Raw genomic sequence first — 20,290 nt, 5'->3', positions numbered from 1 at the left:
CATCAGAACTTTGCTGTTCCACCGCTGACTTTGTTATTTATTGTGCTCAATTCAAGTCAATGGAGATTCTAAATAGCTTATCTTTTCGCAATTTGCATCCGGCCTGCAGCTGTTAATCTCGCAGTAATCCGGCCCTCAAAGAAAAAAGTTTGGTGATCCCTGGTGTAAACGATATCAAATATTAGGAATCAGCATTGCTATGGGGGGTCTGGGAGGCTTCGCCCCCCAGAAGTTGGATTGACTTTGACTGCTGCGCCTCTGGGCCCAGCTACTTTTAAAATGGTTCCTCCATCCCTGACCCTAACCCTACTTTTTTTGAAAAGCTTTTGTGCCCCGCAAAAATTAATTTAAAGAAAAAAAATTGGGCATCGAACCGTTGACCTTACGAACATAAGGCACAAAATGAAACCACTGATCTAAACACGCAAACGAAAACATGTTTGCTTTCCCACGGTGTTAACACAAACTCTATGCGAAGTAACAGAACCAGTAATAGCTACATTTACAGAAATATGCAAATGAGACAGAAAGTTCGTGGAAAAAAATTCGCGTCCCACTACAACCTCGAAACACACACCAGACAAAAGTCGCCGCGAAAGCAAAACAAACTAAACCAGCCACTCCGACGCTTCCACAACCCGCAAAAGCTTGTTGACGATACACTTTGAGCAGTCGAAAAAAAACAGTTATCTAGTCAGGCCCCTAATGTTTCACATGAATTGACAGTAGGCCTACACGAAATACAGCCACTTTAATGCATTACACCTTGCTGCGCTTTCTTGATAAGTGGTTGCAGTCCAATGTTGCCATGCAAAAAATCGCTAAATCTCAACAAGCGCCATTCAAAAATCCTTACATGTCCCTATGCAAACTTGGCAGTGATTAGTTAACTCCGCATAATCGGCCACGTTTAATAGTACCACCTACTTAAACGACAAAAAACAATATTTACGAGTCGACATAAGTAATAAAACAGAGAGCAGTAGATTACAGCTATAAAGTGGAAATCAAATTCGGCAAAAAAATTCGATGTGGAGTCAAATGAGTGTTTTTGCACATGTAAGTGAGCCTAGAAAACGCGTTACCAAAGGCGGAACACCCACAGAGGAATCTGGGTGCCCTTCCCCAGAAAATTTTACAAAAAAATACCACAAAATTGCGCATTCTAACAGTATTTTCAGCCTAAATCAATAATAAAACTTTGTTAAATGCTGCTATAACAGAGTGTTAAATTTCGAATCAAAATGTTACCGGGAGGCGGGTGAAGCAATTTCTCACCTTTGCTCTCCCAAACTACGCCCCTACGTCTATTGTATGTAGGCCTATAGATTTAAAGAGGAAAATGGTGAATAATTGTGATTATTTTTTTAATGTTAATTTTTGATTTGCTAATTGTGTGTGTCACGATGTAAAGCGCAGCAATTGTGAAAAATCCCGTAGGGATTCCCTACTCCTTACAGATGTTCCAAAATCCCTACCGTAAGAATAAATCCCAACGTGTAACAACATTGAGTTGCATCGAAACAAAGTCACAGATACAGGCTTTCTTCTAAAGTTTGATAGTTCTAACTTTTGACACCAAACGATACGTTGGATGTTTAGCTTAAATTCAGCTACAAAATTTGCAGATGGAAGATGAAAGAAATTTTTGTGATGAAATGGAGAAATTCTATGACAGAATTAAAGAAAATTTCTGCATGAAAGTAGGAAAAAACGTCTTCCACTTCATCCCATGCCCTGATTGCAGAGGTATTTGGCGCTGCATCAACAGCCCTATGAAACCAATAAGGCCAGCCTTGACGCTTATTTATTTTGGTGTCACAACATTCCATGTTGTTACAGGCTACAATAATTTTTCGTATAAAATAAAGTTTGTTGTTTACTGTTAAAATTCACTAAAATTGAATACATGACGTTGTCGGGCAGGAAAGTTCAGGTGCTATAAGCAAAGAAACATACTTGGCTTTCCAACTGTCCTTGTTGTGCAGTCTGTGTTGGCCCACACAAATTAACAAAAGGCTATTTCTTTTGGACATTTAAATTTCAAAGCATTAACAGACGCATCGACGGTATTTATTTGTTTTGACCACGATCATGCTTTACAAATACATCAAAAAGTACCATAATACGAATTTTGTATGCTTCAAGCATAGCCTACCTGTAAAGTAAAATACAGCTTCCCAACCCAACTCATCAGCAATTAGGCCAGCCAAAGGCAATGTCACACATGTTCCAAAACTTGCACCAGATATATGAATTGATACCAAAATACTACGCTCCATCGGAGGAGCCCATTTTGACCAAGCACCTTGCATGGCTGGAAAAGAAACACCCTATGAAAAATAAAGTTTTGTGTATGATTTGATCTATTTTACAAAAGTATCGTTACGCATAGGACGGTATTTCTTGAAATTCTATTTGTATTAATTGGAAATGAACCATTGCAAAGCGTAGGATGGTTTATGAAATTTTCCTTTGGTACAAAGCTACATCGTAAAACTGCTTCAATGGTCGAGAGAGTTTTTTTGTCTCAGTAGCTTATTGGGCACGAGGTTGACCGCAAGCATAAAAAACGTCATAACGTTCCAAAAGTTACATCCAACTGGAAAATATATGGGTCGCCAAATTATCAACTTGTGCAACTGATATACAGTAATTTCAGTGAATGGGCAATACTTTGTAAAACGAAAAGATAAATTCACCATAGCATCTTTTCACATATAAGCTAGGTGGGCAATTGCCCACCTAGTCCCTTCGCTTGCCCCCTAGCTCTTTCTTTGCCCCCCCCCCCCCCCCAGTTTGAAACTAGGTGGGCAATTTTTAAGCTTTAATTTTTGTTTAAGTTTGATCTTAGTTTTATCTTAAAACAGCAAATTTGTAGTTTTTCTACATTCTCGTGGAACACGTAACTTTTGCGATCTATCAGCGCTACCGAACGTACGTGGGAATTTGTTGTATTTCATTGCAGTTATTTTTATATGTTTATGCTAAAATTATAACAACATAGGGTGGCATCACTACAGTAGATGCCTAAATCATTTCTTAGGAACGAAACCTGCCTGCCAACGCAACTACTTCGAGATTCTCACAGCTTTTACCATTAATGACTCATAGACCCAGGAATCATCGTATTTTTATATTTTAACTGGCTAGGGCTAAAATTGAGTAAGCTTAGGCCTACAGTTTCCCTTTAAGTAGATTTATTTCGTTTTGTAACTCTGTTCATTTACTTCTTTCTGGCTTAAAGAAACTGAATTTTCTTGTTCTTTCTGGGTACGGTATGTGTAATGATTAGGGCTATTTTTATTTTGACCTAAAAAAAAATTTTTTTTTCAACCCAAACGTGATCAATAAAAGGGGCTTGTTCAATAAAAGTTTGCCTTGATTGCCATGCTTGTTGTCGCTCCAATCCAGCTTGATGGCGTTTACTTTTCCTGTAGCTTTCAACAAAATACTTTTTATCGCACTTCACCATACACTCGCAAAAATTGCACCCTGTAAATCACCCCCGGGATTGCATTAAATTCATCAGGAAAATCTCGACAAATCTGTCTAACTTTTGCTGAACACGATTTAGCTTGCTTAGGCATTTTTGTATTACAGAATGTCAGTAGGCTATTCCCAAAATTTAAACTGTTGATCTTCGAAAGGACCACGTTTGTGAAGAGGAAGTGTTTCATAAGAATAATTAAATACGTAACAACGAATAAACAGTGGACAATTTGCGATAAAAGTTACCCAAGTGGGCATTGTGACATATTTTCTGCTTTTATGGGTTAATATGGTTTAATTGTGTCGCAGTTTCTGAGTTACAATACTTCTCCGAGAATTTTGACAAAAATTACTTTCAAGAAACACAAAAAAGTTTGTCAAAAGCCATAATTTGACAAATTTTGACTTAATTGTCAACTTTGACTTTATTTTATCCTATAGCCTAAACTTCTTAGAACCAGTCCCCTACGTGCTGAAAATAACTTTATTTTTTGATTCGTAGACAGACGAGGTCCTTCAAAATTGTTGGTTTTATTGACATTTGCGGGCCCTAGAAATGATGCATTAGAATTAGCAGGTTATGCCGGACTGAGCAATAATGTTTTATCAGCTTGTTGATGTCTCGCTGCTAGTTATTCATTATCGTTATTGTATAACATGTGCGAACTGCTCTGCAGTTTGACAAAACTGCAGCATGATCTTCTAAATTTCCAAAAGACATGGAAAATGATTTGCAAGACTAAACAACAGCCAGGTACCCAAACCTTAGTCATCAATGACAAAAGAACAAGAAAAGAGTGACAGGACAAGCTGCATAAATTATTATCATAGTTGTTTCTTTTTACTTTAATATAAGAGACCTCTGCAACTAAATGTTACTAGACTAAATTTTATTCGGCTACATTATTATTTATAAAATATTGTGGGCGGAGGTGAATATAGGAATCAAATATAGCCTAGGTCTCAAAAGTTTAGCCTAAGTATAATATGTCTTTTTACCCACATTTTTCCTGCGAAGTCTACATTTTTACGCTAAAAAAAATGCTTTTTTTCCCATCATTTACTCGAAAATTGTCCTTTTTAACATTATTCGCGCGCTAAAAGTGCCCTTTTTTGAAAATTTGCTCATCTAGTCCCAATTTGTGAAAAGATGCTATGAATTCACAAGTAGCCTACCAGTATTTAACATTAATATATAACTGCACGTAGGCCTACTATTGCAACACAATGGAAGGCATCTCGCTATAAGTTTAATTGTTTCATCCAGTCGGCTGGTAATTAGCCGCTAATTGAGCATAACAGCAACAGCAGTGTTGGCACTGGTCTGTTATCTCACATCATAGGTTTTTCTGCATCAATGTCAACCGTGAAATCGTGGCATGTCATCAAGGTTATTGCGTACAAAGCGAACTTTTATATTACTGGTACCAGTGAAAATAATCGCCCATTTTCATTTGAAACCGCTTTAGGCAACTAAAAATATAAAAATTTAGCAATTGGTAGATCATGGCCACCTAAAGATACGGCCTGATTTGTCACATTTTGCAGAAATTTCCAGGTTTTTCTAACTTTAGGCGAACGTTTGAATAAATTTTTCTAAACATTAGATTTTTACTCTTTCTTCTACTTTTCTTTTACTCTTTTCTTTACAACATCCTCACATGTTGAAAAACAAAGAAAATTTGATTTCGAAGATTTTAGTCAAATTGTTAATTTTCAATAACAGTCTGATTACTAAATTCAGTGGTTCTCAAACTTTTTTTTGTTGCGACGCCTCTGGAAAAGTTTTCTGGACTTGCGACGCACCAGCAAATAAAAGTAAATGAAGAAACTTATGATTAAAGTTTTGTTTATTGATACAACAACAAAAAGCGATGCATATTATTTAATGTGACGTGTGGGCTTGTTTGTTTTCACAAAGTTTATTGAATCTTGGGAAAATTTTTGAAATTGCAACCCGCATTTTTCTTTCACTGTTTATTCGTGATCGATATTTGGTTTTATCACAGCCAAGGCAGAAAATTTTGCTTCACATAAATACGACGTAGCGAATGGGATAATAATTCGTAGTGCTTTCTTCACCAAACCTGGATAATCGTCATTCATTGAATCCAAAATTTTGCCGGATTTGCTACTATGAAAGGATCACGAATCCATTCGTAGTTTGAAAAATTTTCCGGAAAGTATTTTGCAAATTTCGACTCGAGCTTGGACAAATGTAAATAAATATGCTTTGCAAGCTTGAAGGGAAAAAACGCACTTGTAACCTCAACTCTTCACTGTTTTCAAACTGAAATAACACCAAGAAAAATGATTCAGAGTTTCCAATTTTTTTTTGGAAGGATAAACATCCAGTACTAGGTATTAGGGGGTTAGCAGTGGGGGTATTAGCAGTGGCAAATTTTTTAGTTAATTGCGGTGTAATCGGTTAAGTGCATGGGACACATGTGGTCCAATCCCAGCGGTCCTCAAAGGGTTAACCTCATTTTTATAATCTTAAACTGAGTTCAGCCAAGAAACGGAACTATTCTGCGACACCCTTGGAAAAGTGAAACGACGCACCAGGGCGTCGCGACGCACAGTTTGAGAAGTACTGGATTAGAGTGTTAATTTTCAATAACAGTCTGATTTTGCGTTTTTCAACTTACTTTTTCTCATTTGCTACTGCTTCCCCAAGGCAACAAAAAGTTTTATGTCATTAGAAAACCGCAAAAAGTAAAAACATCTCAAAAAATGTCTGTCATGCACTAACAGTAGCTGTAATCAAAATCTGCAAAATGTGACAAATCAGGCCGCATCTCCAGGTGGCCATGGGTTGATCTAGACAGCTTCGAATGTAATTAAAACGACACCAATTTAACAAATTAACCCATTAGCAATAAAACATTTAAAAAGAAGTGTATCAGAAACACTTAAATCAGCAAATTTGAATACTTTTCTTCAAAATACAACCTTACAACTCATTATCTAAAACAGCTTTTAATTCTTGCGTTTTTGGTACAATTTTTTGTCAGTAATAGCTACCTTACACTCATACAATTATTTACCTGAAAAAATCCAAGAATTATCCTCAAGGTGACAAACAGTGCAAAACTACTGTAAGCAGCTACGGGAGAGCAGAGTGTAATGATTGAAGAAAATATCATTGAAGTGGCAAGAACAATTTTGAACCCATATTTTTTAGCCAACCATGCTCCCGGTATATTGCTGAATATGTATCCATAAAAGTAACACCCGAGCGCAAGTCCTTGCTGAGCGGAGTTCCAGGCAAATATTCCATTCTGATGAAACAAAAAAAAAATTTTTGAATAAATTTGATTATGAATTGATAATTTTTACTATTAGGGGTTGTTACTTTATATTCAAAATCGGTAACAGTGTGAATTTGGAAACTTTTTTCTGGTGCCTGTATGCAAGCCTTTAAATGTTAAATGTTTAGTGTTGGGTATCGCTTTAGTAGTTCATAATAAGCAGCAAAGGTAAAGATTTTTGTAAGATAGTAAGGGGGTAGGTTAATTTTTTTTCAATCGAGTTCCTGTTTACTTTTTGCTATGATAGGAACATGACGTGTGGTAGCAAATGACAGCCAACCTTCAGCTCGGATGGCACATGATGATCGTCGTCGTCGTCATGTGAGCCTCTGGGGCTAAAAGTTTATTCTTTTACCACCTCAGATTCACGATGTTCCCGAACTGTGATGGAAGGCTACTAGAAAGCAGCCAGTCTTTGGTTTCATCATCCAAGACCTTCCATGCCATTAGGTGGCTTGAAGGTGGTACAACCGTTGATGATGGGGTCTGCAGTTTGTTCCTCAGCACCGCATTCACAAGAGTAGGAAGAGGCCATTCCCCATGGGTGCATGGTTAAGCGGAAAAGCCCGACGCGAGTACGGAGATGGTTGAGGCTCACCTTCGCTCGTCTCTGTAGTTTAAGCCGATGGAACGGGTATCGGTGTCGGGGATGAATGAATGGAATCTGGTGGGGTCATAGGCGTAGAGCATAGCCGTACGAGACCAAACCATTTTGGGGGGGCAGAACTTAAATTTGCTCAAATCTGCACGCTTTTATAGAAATTGCCCAAATATAATATATGCGGTGCATGATAACAGTGAAAAACTAACATAACAAGATCACCAGCTAGCTGGAATTTCTTACTAAAGAAATCAAGATAGAACAACTGAATTTATCTTTCGTGCTTCTGCATGGGAGGTAGCAGTAACAAATATTGTTTTACACCCCACAACTAAAAAAACGACGTCCACTTAAATATTTTGTATAAAAAGTATTTGGATCTTCATTGACTTTTATAAATTTAATGTTACTATCCTCACTGTGTATCCTCTTCAGGTGTTATTTTTTGTAATCAGAGTAAAACCTTTTTTTGCACACTGTAGCCTACATTCTACAATCTACCTTATATCTGTACAATGTTTTTCTAGAATCCATTGCTTATCTTAAAAATAACTTATCTGTGTTAAAACACCTCATTGAGTATGCATTCAAGTGCTTTAATTAATTCTCTATTGTATAATATCTATACCAATGAAGTAATATCAAAATTAAGATAGACATGCACAGCACATTGCACATCCAGATATAATGTTTTAGATATGTTGCTCTCATAGTCAAATTTCTGCAGTATTGCAAGCGCTTGCTAACTGCTGACATCAAAACCAAGGGCTATACATCTGCAGTAAACTATACTGTAGTACGGTACACATAACCAATGCATGCCGTCGTGCAGCAGTAACTGTTGAATGCTTGAGCTAAAAACTATAAAAATATGCTTTCTACATCACAAGAAACACTTTCTATGCATGCAGCTTGCCAACATTTTTTTTGCAACTAGAAAAAGCAGGTCAAGTTAATGCAAACAACTGGATCTGTCTCCACAGAACAGAAGTCAAGATTCAAGATATTAATGAAAAATGTGAAGCTGCCATGTTTCACACAAGATCTTGCAAAGCAAATATTTTGCCAGCTTGCATGGCAGGTTTTGAGTTTGGAAAGCTTTGAAATAAATGAATATTATGATTGGTTTGAGATTGTATATTTCAGCAGTAGCATTTTAAATGTTGGTGAAATTAACATGACACAGTTGCATAAACAAACTAAATATTTTATTTTTATTTTGGGGCGGAACTGCATCTTTTATTTTGGGTAGTTTTATAAAAGTGACCTAACAAAGCTAATAAGCAACACCACAACATTACATCAGGTATAACATTTTTTTGTTAAATGTTGTGGTGTTGTTAGCTATGTCCGTTTATGGTTGAAAAAGTACTGTAACCTCTCCACCCGAACTGTTTTATAAAAGTATTCACCAGATTTATATAAATTCATATTTTGTAGTTGCCCAAATCAAGATGATGCATTTATGGATATTATGAAAAAATTAAAGACTTTGTAAATTTTGATGCCGAGGCAACTGCATCATGCCAATTTGGGCAGTTTTATAAATAGACTATGATCAGATAATTTCATATTTTTTTGTTGCCCAAATCTAAACGATTCAGTTATGTAAATGGGAAAAATTAATGAATTTGTTCATTTTGGGGAAACTGCCTCACGCTAATTTGGGCAGTTGCATAATGCATAAACAGACTAATCAGTTTCATCAGATAATTTCATGTTTTCAGCTGCCCAAATCAACACGATGTATTTATGAAAATTAATAAAATTAACTATATAGCAAATTTTGCGTTTTGATTTGGGCAGTTTCACAGAAGTATTAGAGAGATATTTTGGTGGCTGCCCAAATTGGCATGATGCAGTTGGTTAAATGCATTTCGTACTACAGATTGATCACCATGCAATACGCTTACAATACATCAATACGGGTGTGCCAAATGAAAATTTTGCGGCACATTTCTTGTGCAAATAAGAGGCTGTACTTAGTTTGATAGGTAAAATATATTAATTTATAGTTTTTCTTAATTTATGCACTTTTGTAGCTTTTCATATAGCAATTTTTGCCCTAATAATTGCAAGATTTTGCCCGAATTTGCGACGTTTTGAAACAACAGGGGGGCAGCTGCCCCCCTGGCTCGTACGGCTATGGCGTAGATTAAGGGGGTACGGCGCACCCCCTGCTCTTATCATTATTGACATCGGTGAGGAAATTTCAAAGTAGAGCGTAGAGTAACTTACGCTGCTGTAACATAGTCACGTAACAATATTCACGGCAATAATAAGTAAACCAGCTAAATTAGACGCGCTATTTTCAACAAGGTCTTCCCGCTGTGAAATCAATTATGATTCAACAGAACGCATTGTTTTGTTATCAGACGCACAGAATCGAAATCCGCTCATTAACACATGAATATTCAACACTGGCAGACATTGAATCAATGAAAAAAATGGCTAATGCCCGCCAGCGCCACCAATTGTTTATCTAGGACGAAAAAGCTTATTCAGTAGTGCAATGGAAAAACTGTAACTTCTGACCTGAGCGGTTGAACTCAAACAAAACTAGGCCAGGAAAATGTGCTATTATGACTCCCCACGATGTTCTTGAAGCAAAGATAGTTCGCAATGTGTGAGAATTAAATCGAAAACCGATAAAAGTAACGATGTTAAATGGTCTTGGTCGCAGATATTGCCTGCCGACGTCTCTTACCGCCATTATCACCTAGCCAACCTGACATATGCCTAATTGTTTTATGCGGCCGCTAAGGTTTGACATCGACTTCAACGATCATGGACTGTTACGTAATAAGAACAATTATATCCTACACGCAAAAATAAAAAATTGATCGATTAACAAGTGTATAGGCTAAAGTTTAGAATTGACAAGAAATCATTAAATTTGAAAATACATTAAAGTTTGAGTCACTGCAAATAAACGTATGCAAAACTTTTACTTCGACGACGCCATACCACAATCCGTAATCTACGTTGGCAATGATTTTGCTGCAGCAAAAATGCGTTAATTTTGAAGGCTGCCAAGCTGGAGACAACGGCTTGTCCTGTGTGTAAGTCAAACCTATTTTTTTAAGGTGAAAATCACTTGCGAAAATCTCGACCTTTACTCGGATATATAATAGCGTATTTAGGGGGGAGGATAAGGGGCGATGGCCTCCCCCTAATGATCAGATAAAATTTTGTTTTCAAAAAAAAAAAAATTTTGCAAAGAAAAAAGTTCTAGGCTAGCGCAAGACATAATTGCTTGAATGATTCACCCTAGCGCCGGGGGTATACTTTTTGCAATGTAATTTTTCAATAATATTCTGAGTTTCCAAATCAAGTTCTACTTTAATCTTGATTACATCATCATCATCATCATCAACCAATTTAGATTATACAGGCCATGAATTAATCCTCATGTCGAGGGTGTGGCCTGTCTGTCTGTCGAGAACGAAGTCTTCCCCTCCACACTTCGCGATTTATTGGGTTGGCAGAGTCCATGTTCAGGGCTACAAGGTCACGTTTTACAAGTTCTTCCCAAGAAAGTTTTGGTCTACCTTGACCCCGCTGTGCTGCGATGTTGACACATCTGACCTGTGAGATCCAGCTTGAGCTGCGCTCAACGTGACCAAGCCATCTCAGTCTGCCTAATTGGAGAACTTCACCGATGTCTTTTAATTTGAGCTTTGATAGCAGAGTCTCAAACCGGATGTTGTCCTCAGGCCCGACCAGGCAGGTCCATCTTACCATCGCTCTGTCATTACGTTGTAGGCGCTTGACGGTGCTTGCTAAAGTAGCCCACGTTTCAGAGCCATAGAGCATGACACTCCTCACACAACTGGAGTAAACTTGTCCTCTGGTTGCAGCAGGAAGTTGCTTGCTTGTGAGGATAGGGAGAAATTCTCTAAACTTTTTCCAGGCTGACTTGCACCGAGTTATAGCCGCATGCTCACACCCCCCTCCAGAAGACATGGTATCACCAAGGTAGCAAAAGTCAGCTACCACGTCAAGTGTGCCACCTTCAATCTCAACCTCGCTTACCGGCCTGCCATCTATTGGTCTTGCTGTGCCCTGACAGCGTGGGCATGAGTAGTGTGGGTCCGGTCTGAGTGACCCTTTAATTCCACTACACTTTTTGTGGACCCAGTGGGAGCAATTGGTGCAGAAGATAGAGTTGCTACCGGTTCCACTTAGGCATACCGGGCAAGGGTGCTTTCCTGATCTTCTTAGGGAGTTCTGGTTGATGCCAGAGATCATTATTTTGGTCTTACCCATGTTCACTCTTAGGCCCTTTGCTTCCATTCCCTTCTTCCAGGCGGCGATTCTGTCAACTAGTGACTCCAATGAGGTGTCGATAATGGCAAGGTCATCCGCATACAACAGCTCCCAAGGGCAGCCTGTGCGCAGTTCGAGTGACAGGGCCTCCAGGACAATGATGAAGAGCAGTGGGCTCAATACAGAACCCTGATGCACACCTACGCCTACTTTGAAAGTGTTACTGTGCCCATCCCCTACACGCACACAGCTCCTAGCATTCAGGTACATTGATTGTACTATCCGTACTAGCCATTCCTCAACACTCAGCTTTCGCATGGCCCACCAGATCACCTTCCTTGGCACTCGATCAAAGGCTTTTTCTAGGTCTACAAAGGCCATATAGAGAGTCTTGTTTACGGCAAGGTGTTTTTCTTGAAGTTGACGGATGATGAAGATGGCGTCAGTTGTACGTTGTTGTACGTCAGTTGTACAGTAAGTTAAAAATATTTAATTAAGCAAGCAATCACTAGTATACACTGCATATAGAGTGGCGGCTCGTCTAATGGTGCTGTGGTGCTGCAGCACCACAAAATTTTCTAAATAATATTCTTCTAGGTTACTAAGCCTCTTTCTAAGCTCCTACAAGGACCTACACATACGTTGAATTCTGCAATGATGAATGTTAGAAGCTGCGCAACTGTGTTGCAAGACCTAAGGGGCGATAATAGGCTTTTTCACCAACGTTTTAGCAAAGGCTTGCTCAGTTTTTGGCGAAGAAATCCGAATGCCCCGGAGAGAATCTTAACCACAACACCGACCTAAAATTTCAGCTGAAACTGCGGAGGTCTATTTCAAACGAACAGTTTTTCTTCCTTTTCTAGACAATTGCATGGCACAAATTCACAAGAGATTCAATGAGTACTGCTCGCTAGTTTTTAAAGTCAGCACATTTCTGCCTTAATTGATTCATGAAGATATGGACTGCCTGATCGACGAGATTTTCGACTTCTACCATGAAATGCTGGATGTTGAACCAAGCAATTACTTTGCAGCCACTGTTGAATTGCAAAGATGGAGAGCGAATTGGCTTGCAGTTTCTGCGGATAAACGACCTGCAACTCTTGTGGATGCGTGTCAACTTCCTGAACAACTCCGCACTTATCCGATCAACCATAAATTAGGCTACTTCGAATCTTTGCTACGCTTCCAGTTACAACTGCCTCCAATGAGCGATGTTTCAGTTCACTAATTTGAAAAATCAGGCTACCTGAAAAATTATTACCGCACGACCATGACCGAGCCACGTTTGGATGGTCTAGCTCAGATGTATTTAAGCAAGGATATTGTACTCGAGTATGACGCAGTCATTGATATATTTGCCAAGCACAGCCATCGCACTAAACTGTAAATTGTCATTGTGAATCGCCGAGAATGTTCAAAAGGTATTCGAGGTTGGAAAGACTAACTTATTGTTTATATTCTGAAGTGTTTGATATCTTTTGTTGGTTCATTAATTGGAACAGTAACTTACTTCTCTGGATTCGCTCTTAATTTTGGACCCCCTCCCTTTATCTGACTGTTTCAGCTAACCCCATCCCTCCGTTCTGACGCATTATATGACATTTTAGTATACCCCATTCTTTTTAAAGGGTCAAACAAGTCTACTTTTAACCCAAGTAGAAAACATTTGAACCAATCAACAGCCCTTTTCACCAAATTTGAGCTTTCTGTGTATACTACCGTTGAGACTACCCGGTGTGTACTACCCCCAGACCCCCATTGGCCTCCACCGCCGAGTCAGCCGCTACGCGGCTGACTGACACAATGTCTTGGCCCCCCCCCCTAACAAACTTTCTAAATACGCCACTGATAATACTATATACGGTATTTGATGGTTATGTGTGTGATATTTTGATATAACTGCTCCCCGGTAATTTCTAAAACTCTACTACACCTGGTGGTGCTTGATGACTTCCATTGAGGGTTTCCTTTATTGTCTGCCCAATTAGCCATAAAGATGTCTTGTTCATCAGATTCGTTGATCAGAAGTTGACTCACGAATGGGTGTTTTGATGTCAGTCGATGGAGGTGCTCGTTTGGAGAAGCAGAGATTTTGGAGCGGAGAAGATAGTTGAGCTCCAATGCCCGTCGACTGAGAGACAGAGTGGCTTCTTCGAGACGAAACTCAGCAGGTTGGATGCCAGCAAGAATGGGAAGATTATATCCAATGGTGTGGGACACAGGCATCGGGTCACTGTGCGCATAGAGCTGTTGATGGCAGTGAGCACTGCGCCGCCAAACAAGTGCACAGTACTCTGCTGAGAAATAAACAGGGGCTAGGGCTGCGATATGCCAAGTGTCAGCCTTCGCTTCCTAGCTGGGGCCTGCCAAAAGCTTGAGTAGCTTAGCCCGCGATGACAGTTTCTTGTGCAGCGACATCAAGTGGCAATACGGAAGCGATCTGTCTAATGTCACCCCGAGGCAGATGACGTCAGGAACTCAAAAATATAGAGATGCCAAGAAATTTCAGGTCAATATGGCTTCCGGTAAAAAATTTATCACAATCTAAAAACGCAAAATTTACAATTGTACCTATGCCGCCGGACAGGCGCGGATCTAGGAGTTTTTTTCTTGGGGGGCCAGAAAATTTGAAAATCAATTAAAAAGAAAGAAAAAGATAACAGATATGAACAATGATACTACGACATATACGATATGCCATAAAATAGAGTCCAGTGGTTCTCAACCTTTTTGTTTTGGCGGACCCCTTTAATCCCTTTGAAGCAGTCGCGGACAGTTAAAAAAATTTTATCTGAAATTTTGGTATATCGCTTCTCCTATAACAGAATCAAATGTTTCATAAGTTCTGCAGCGACACACTTAGAAAAATTTGTTGAACTCACAACGCACTTATGACAACTGATGACATTGACAAAGTTAATGTTATGGTCTTTATGTTGGCACACAGCATCAAAAATAAGTAATCTATGCGTTGATTTGTTGTTTTTCAATAATTTTTATCAAAAATGAATAGAATTTTGCGACCGTTGCCAGGGCCGTATTTAGCTGATGGGGGGCCCGGGGCACTTTTAGATGGGGGGCCCCCGTGCAAAAAATCTTTCGCGCTTAAGGCGCTCAAAAACCACCTCTACGTCTACAATAGCATTAATCCAGCACTGCAACAGCTTTTGCAGAAACTTCAAAGGCTGAAAAAATAATAGCTTAATAACACAAAATCCCATTTTTTCCACGTAGGGGGCCCTTCAAAAGTCGGGGGCTCGGGGCACCTGCACCCTCTGCCCCCCCTAAATCCGGGCCTGACCGTTACAATCCCTTTCTCCCCTTTTCATTTCTAATCAATATTAATTCGTTATAATTTTTGTCATTGCAAAACTGTGAGTGGTTATTGACTGCTGACTAACTGTGAGTGGCGATAGAAATGCAAACGTTAGTCAGCAGTCTAAGTTGAACATTGATCAACAACCTGCTGTCTCAAGAATTAATTTGAACAAAGTCTTATTAAAAAATTAATTCAAATATATGATATTTTTTTAGTTAAGAAACCAAACCTTTGAACTTGCAAAGGACATCGCACCAGTTCGTTGGGAAGTACAGTTTGAAAATCACGGTAATACACAAATAAAGCACAACCAACCAATTTTTAAATTTTGTAATTTATCAATCATGCTGCAAACTCGGAAACTTTCACGGACCCCCTGAAATCGCTTCGCGGACTCCCGGTTGAAAACCACTAAAACAGCCATTTTCATCAATTGTAAATGAAACTAAATTTTGCTTGAATAAAAATTACTAAGCATGCAAATTAAGCTTGAAATCTGGTTTAAAACCCTGTATGTAGTGTCCATGACCAATTGAATATTTGCATGTTTGCAGGCATATACGGTAGTTGATTGAAATTATAATGAAGACTAAAAACTATAAAACATCTATTCAAGGTTTCAGATTGTTTCAACTGACGTCATTTGGTTCAGCGTTGGCTTCAGCTGAGTCAGCTCCAACAAATGATGCTATTAAAATGTATTTGAAGTTGTATGAAAGAAAATAACGGAGTCTGATCGATGGATAATTTCAACCACAATAATACCAAAAAAATTCCCCCCCTCCTGGGATAATTTAAGTCCGCCGTGAGACTAATATCAGCTGTTTAGAAGCATATCAAACCATTTGATGCGGAAACATACAATTTTAACAATTCCTCACAAAATTTCGGGGGAGGGGGGGGGCGGGCCCTCTAAGCCCCCCATAAATCCGCGCCTGACGAAGGTTCAGACTTCACACTGAACGTTTTAGACGTTTAAGCAAGAACACTGTTCAATTTCAACAATTTGCAAAACATCCGTCAATATTAAGCCAATAGGAACTGTCATCGTCAAATTTTCGTTAGATCGGTCGTTCTCAAACTTTTAATGCTGACGGCCCCGTAACATAAACACTCTTGGGCGCCCTAGTTAAGCCAAAAATTTGCAAGTATTTCAATTAAACAAGAAATTATGTTCAATGCACAAAATAATGGCAGAGTTTTGAAATTTGAAGTCATTAAATATATTTAATGCGAACTATGAGCTTGCTCCACCAAATACATTTCATCAAACATCCGCTCAAAAGTAGGCCTATTGTTACAAATTGAAACAAACCCACCATTGGAACTTTCGAGCAAAGTTAGTAATAGTTTCGTTTGGCGTTTTCACTCTTCAAGCTCATTGTCTTTAAACTAGATTTTAATTATACTTCCGCATCGGTAAACCGTGTGGATTGAAACTTGTTGAAACCACAGGGTAGAATCCAGGGCTTCTCAAACTATGGGTCGCGACCTCAAATGGGGTCGAGTAATGAAATTTTGGGGTCGTAATGAAATAATTTAATTTAGTCTAGTGCCGGTAGGTTGTAGTCTTAATATATATTTTCAAAACATACTTCATGTGGTATTTGGATAAGCACAAGGAATGAATACCCAAACCTTTCTGACCTAGCCCTTGACAAACTCTTGCTCTTTTGCACAACATATTTAGGCTATGTGAAGCAGTATTCTCAAAACTCACCACCATGAAGTGTAAAAACCGATCCTCTCTGGAAACTGTTGAAGATGCTCTTCGCTCTGCTTTGTCTTGTATCATTCCACGAATGGATCACTTGTGCAAGAAACATCAAGCGCATCCATCCCATTAAATGATTTGTTTTTGTTCACTTTTCATCATGTTAGCGGATTTTTTTGTGATTCGTGAATTGGGTGCATTTGTATTGTTTTGTTATAGTCTTAATTAGGGTCGGATTATTCGTTTGTTATTTCTTGTTTTCATTCGTTGCTTTTTTTCATGTTTCATTGTTGTTTTCATGCTCCTTTCGATATTGTTTTACTACTTCAGTAAGAGAATTATAAAGTAAGCCAAAAAGAACCGAAACAAATTGAGACAAAAGAACTAACCCCGTTTTAATGTCATTAACGTGGATGTTCCCATAACGGGGTCGCATAGAAATATATTTTTCAAAATGGGGTCGCAGAACAAAAAAGTTTGAGAAGCCCTGGATGGATATTGGACAGTCTATAAATCCAATCATCAACAGTTTGCCTGACTTTTTCGCTATTTGGTAAAATTAGTGTGTTTTGATAGCCCCATCGATGATGAGTGGTAGCAGTTCTGGCATGACGGGATAAAATTCTATTATAACTGATCCATTGGCAAAGTTAAGTTATCGAAAGGGAAAATTTCTTCTTACAAATGATGTTTTTTGGCCTTTTTTATGAAAGTTAGTTCAAAATTAAATAAAACCAAAACAAATCAACCGACCAATAAATCGTGATTGCTAAAATTTTCCCTTGATTTGGAAACAAAACTAGCCTAATTCTGCGGTTAAATCGTGAAACCAGCAACTCTGAAATTATATTTTGAAAACATAGCTGTTGACCTGTTGTGTATGTTACGAAATAAGCATACATCTGGCCATAGTTAATAAATATACTTAAGGTATATTTATTAACTATGATCTGGCTAATGAATGTGCAGCCGTTTTTTTTTGCAACACCAAGGGAGAACGTCAATCTCTTACAAAGCATTTTTCTACGCACTGTTTGAATTACTCGTTTTGTGAAAAATTAACCTTGTGATCAAATTATATTTAGATACACATTCTTGTTTTTGCGAATAATAATTCATAAATGCAACAGCTTTCGCACATTTACTTGGCGCCCTTTGCAACACCTTGATAATTTAGGAACCGCTACATTAGTTTTAAGTTTTAAGTTTTAAGTTAGTTTTAAGATAACAAGTTTTAACTTTTCTTGTAAAGGTTTTTAAATTGCAGTGTATAAACACTAACATTGACCACAGTATAAAAATTTAACTTTAAATTTAACTATTGTCTGCGGAAAACCTTTTGTCGAAGATGGTTCCCGACCGGACGAGGTCCGTATCTCTTCTACTGTCTTGAAGCGGCTTTTCTCTTTAAGAAGTCCTGCTCTAGTTTACTGTGGTATAGTAGTGCTTTACCACAGAACAGACGAAAAATAGCTACAATTTGATTGTTACAGTGAAATAGGATATTTGACGTCAAGCAAGAAAACTAAACGTCATGTCCATTCCAACTTTTGCAATTTTCCTACTTACCGAGCTGACATCGGATGCTTGGTTGCTTCCTTTATCTGGGCATGTATCTGAAGCATTGTCTGTGACGTCACTTGTCGAATTAACCATGGCCACGATAGAAACACTTAAGTTGGTACGGAGAGAGTAAACGTTAAACATTCCAAAAAATCCCATAAAAGCTAAGACATAACGTGCTTTCAAATAACATCCAGGAGTGGGTGCCTGTTAAAAAAGTTGTAGAAGTTAATATAGGATCTGGTCATAATAATTTGTGTTAGTATACGTCTATTTCACAAAAGCCGAAGGTTTAGCCAATATCAAGGTTGGAATGTTTTTTTTGTAGGAAGGAGAAGCAAAACATTTGAGAAGTAAAGATAAGGAAAAGCTGAAGAATAATGAAATATAGCACTGAAGATGATAACAGTCTAGTTTTCGAAACGTTTGCTGAACATGAGTTTAAAAGCTGCAATTTAATTTAAAACTTCAATTTCATTTACAACTTAATTTCATTAAATGTCAAGTTGTTAAAATAACAAGGCATTGACTACCAAAATTACCTACTGTCAACTCCGTCTTACACATTGTATAGAAAAGAAACCGTCCGCCTCGTTAGCTCAGTGGTTACGCGCCCTGTTCAAGATCACGCGCCGCTGGTTTGGCTCTCGGGGTGTGCGCTTGAGCAACGCATTTCAGGACTGCTCTCCATTCAGCGGCACTTAATCAATCGAATAATTCCTCGGCAACAACACTTTAACAATCGAAAAACTTCACTCTGCCAATCTCGGTAACCGGTCCTGCGTCAAGTGCCTCTACATCAGGGGTCACCAACCTTTTTTGCATGCGGGCCGCTTTGGCACTAAGGAGAGCTGTGGCGGGCAGCACTAATAAAATGTTAGGTAGGTTGACTCTTATGATAGAAAAAAACGCATTTCGTACCCAGTATCCAGCGTTACATGTTGTTCAATGTTCATATTTATGTTAGAATACCGCAGTAACAAAATTAATTGAACAACGTTACTGCCAGGCCAAGCTCCTTTTACACTACTTTTGACTTTTTTAACAATGCCTAACGAGGCCACTTGCTTTGTGCACTTAGTCTTAGTTAGAGCGAAGCGAGCGGTTTCATCAGAATATTCATCGCCAAGCAAGAGTGGTGTTGTCACTTCGCTTCACAAAAGATATCTTTAAACAAGGAATATCTTTAAACACATCGTAATACAGGCAACAATAGTGACCTGAAACATATCAGCGAAAAATAGGCTCCAATAACAGGGAAAATGAAACCAGGCACCATGAAGCAAACGCTTGTGGAAATCAAAGAAAAAACTTTTCTATCGTAATTCATGAACAGTCTTCCCTCTAAAAAAGCAATGAGTTGGTTTCCGTGACTTTCATTGAGTTCTGCTAGATGCCTTATGGCGCCAAAGGGTTTAAAAAACGTGAATTGATATATTATTTTTTAAATTTTTTATTATTTTTTTAATTATTTTAAATTTTTTCTCTATTTTTTAAAGTAGCCCACATTGTAAACCTATCGGTCTGCACTCTGCAGATCAAATACAGTAGGATCAGGGCTGCGTTAGAACACAAACAGATAACTACAGTTGACTACATGCAGTATCACACATGCAGACTACTTGCCTCAGTAATCATTTTTTTCTTTGACATGTTGTCATCCGATTTGCTGGCTTGACCGGTATCTTGCTCTCCTTTATCAAGCATTATTATAAATGCAGTAGGTGTTCTTGCACTTGTATTTTTATATTCGTGAACAGAAACCACAGCCAAATTTGTTACACCATACAAAACTGGTAAAGATAAATTATATCATTAATTTACAGTTTCGAATAAGTGTGATACGACAAGAAAGCCTCTTTGAAGTTTACACCAATCAGGTTTGCATAATAATTCGTTCCGGTTTTCGGTTTTGAAGCAAATATACTTTCGAAGGCTTTTGATTTAGTGGTCATTAACTCACAGCCGACAATTCAAATTCCACAGTTTACAGCTGACAGTTTATTGACAATGATTAC

General features: G+C 38.3%; 1 protein-coding gene across 2 annotated transcripts in view; it reads right to left on the bottom strand.

The window, feature by feature from the left end:
• The window catches only part of LOC145770181 (sialin-like), a 64,673-nt gene extending 44,618 nt beyond the window's left edge, over positions 1-20,055 (bottom strand). For both annotated transcript variants that reach the window (XM_082581770.1, XM_082581775.1), the window contains exons 1-4: positions 19,899-20,055; positions 18,279-18,479; positions 6,540-6,773; positions 2,159-2,333 (exon numbers count right to left, since the gene is read on the bottom strand). In XM_082581770.1, the coding sequence (XP_082437896.1) occupies positions 2,159-2,333; positions 6,540-6,773; positions 18,279-18,479; positions 19,899-19,979 (691 nt within the window). In that variant the 5' untranslated portion in view covers positions 19,980-20,055. The remainder of the gene's footprint in view (positions 1-2,158; positions 2,334-6,539; positions 6,774-18,278; positions 18,480-19,898) is intronic.
• Between the last annotated feature and the right edge of the window lie 235 nt (positions 20,056-20,290).

Source organism: Aplidium turbinatum, chromosome 1, assembly GCF_918807975.1.
Source record: "Aplidium turbinatum chromosome 1, kaAplTurb1.1, whole genome shotgun sequence".
In the NCBI taxonomy this organism is placed as follows: Eukaryota; Metazoa; Chordata; class Ascidiacea; order Aplousobranchia; family Polyclinidae; genus Aplidium; species Aplidium turbinatum.
The sequence above is the reverse complement of the archived record's forward strand: the minus strand, read 5'-3'. Positions and strand labels throughout refer to the sequence as shown.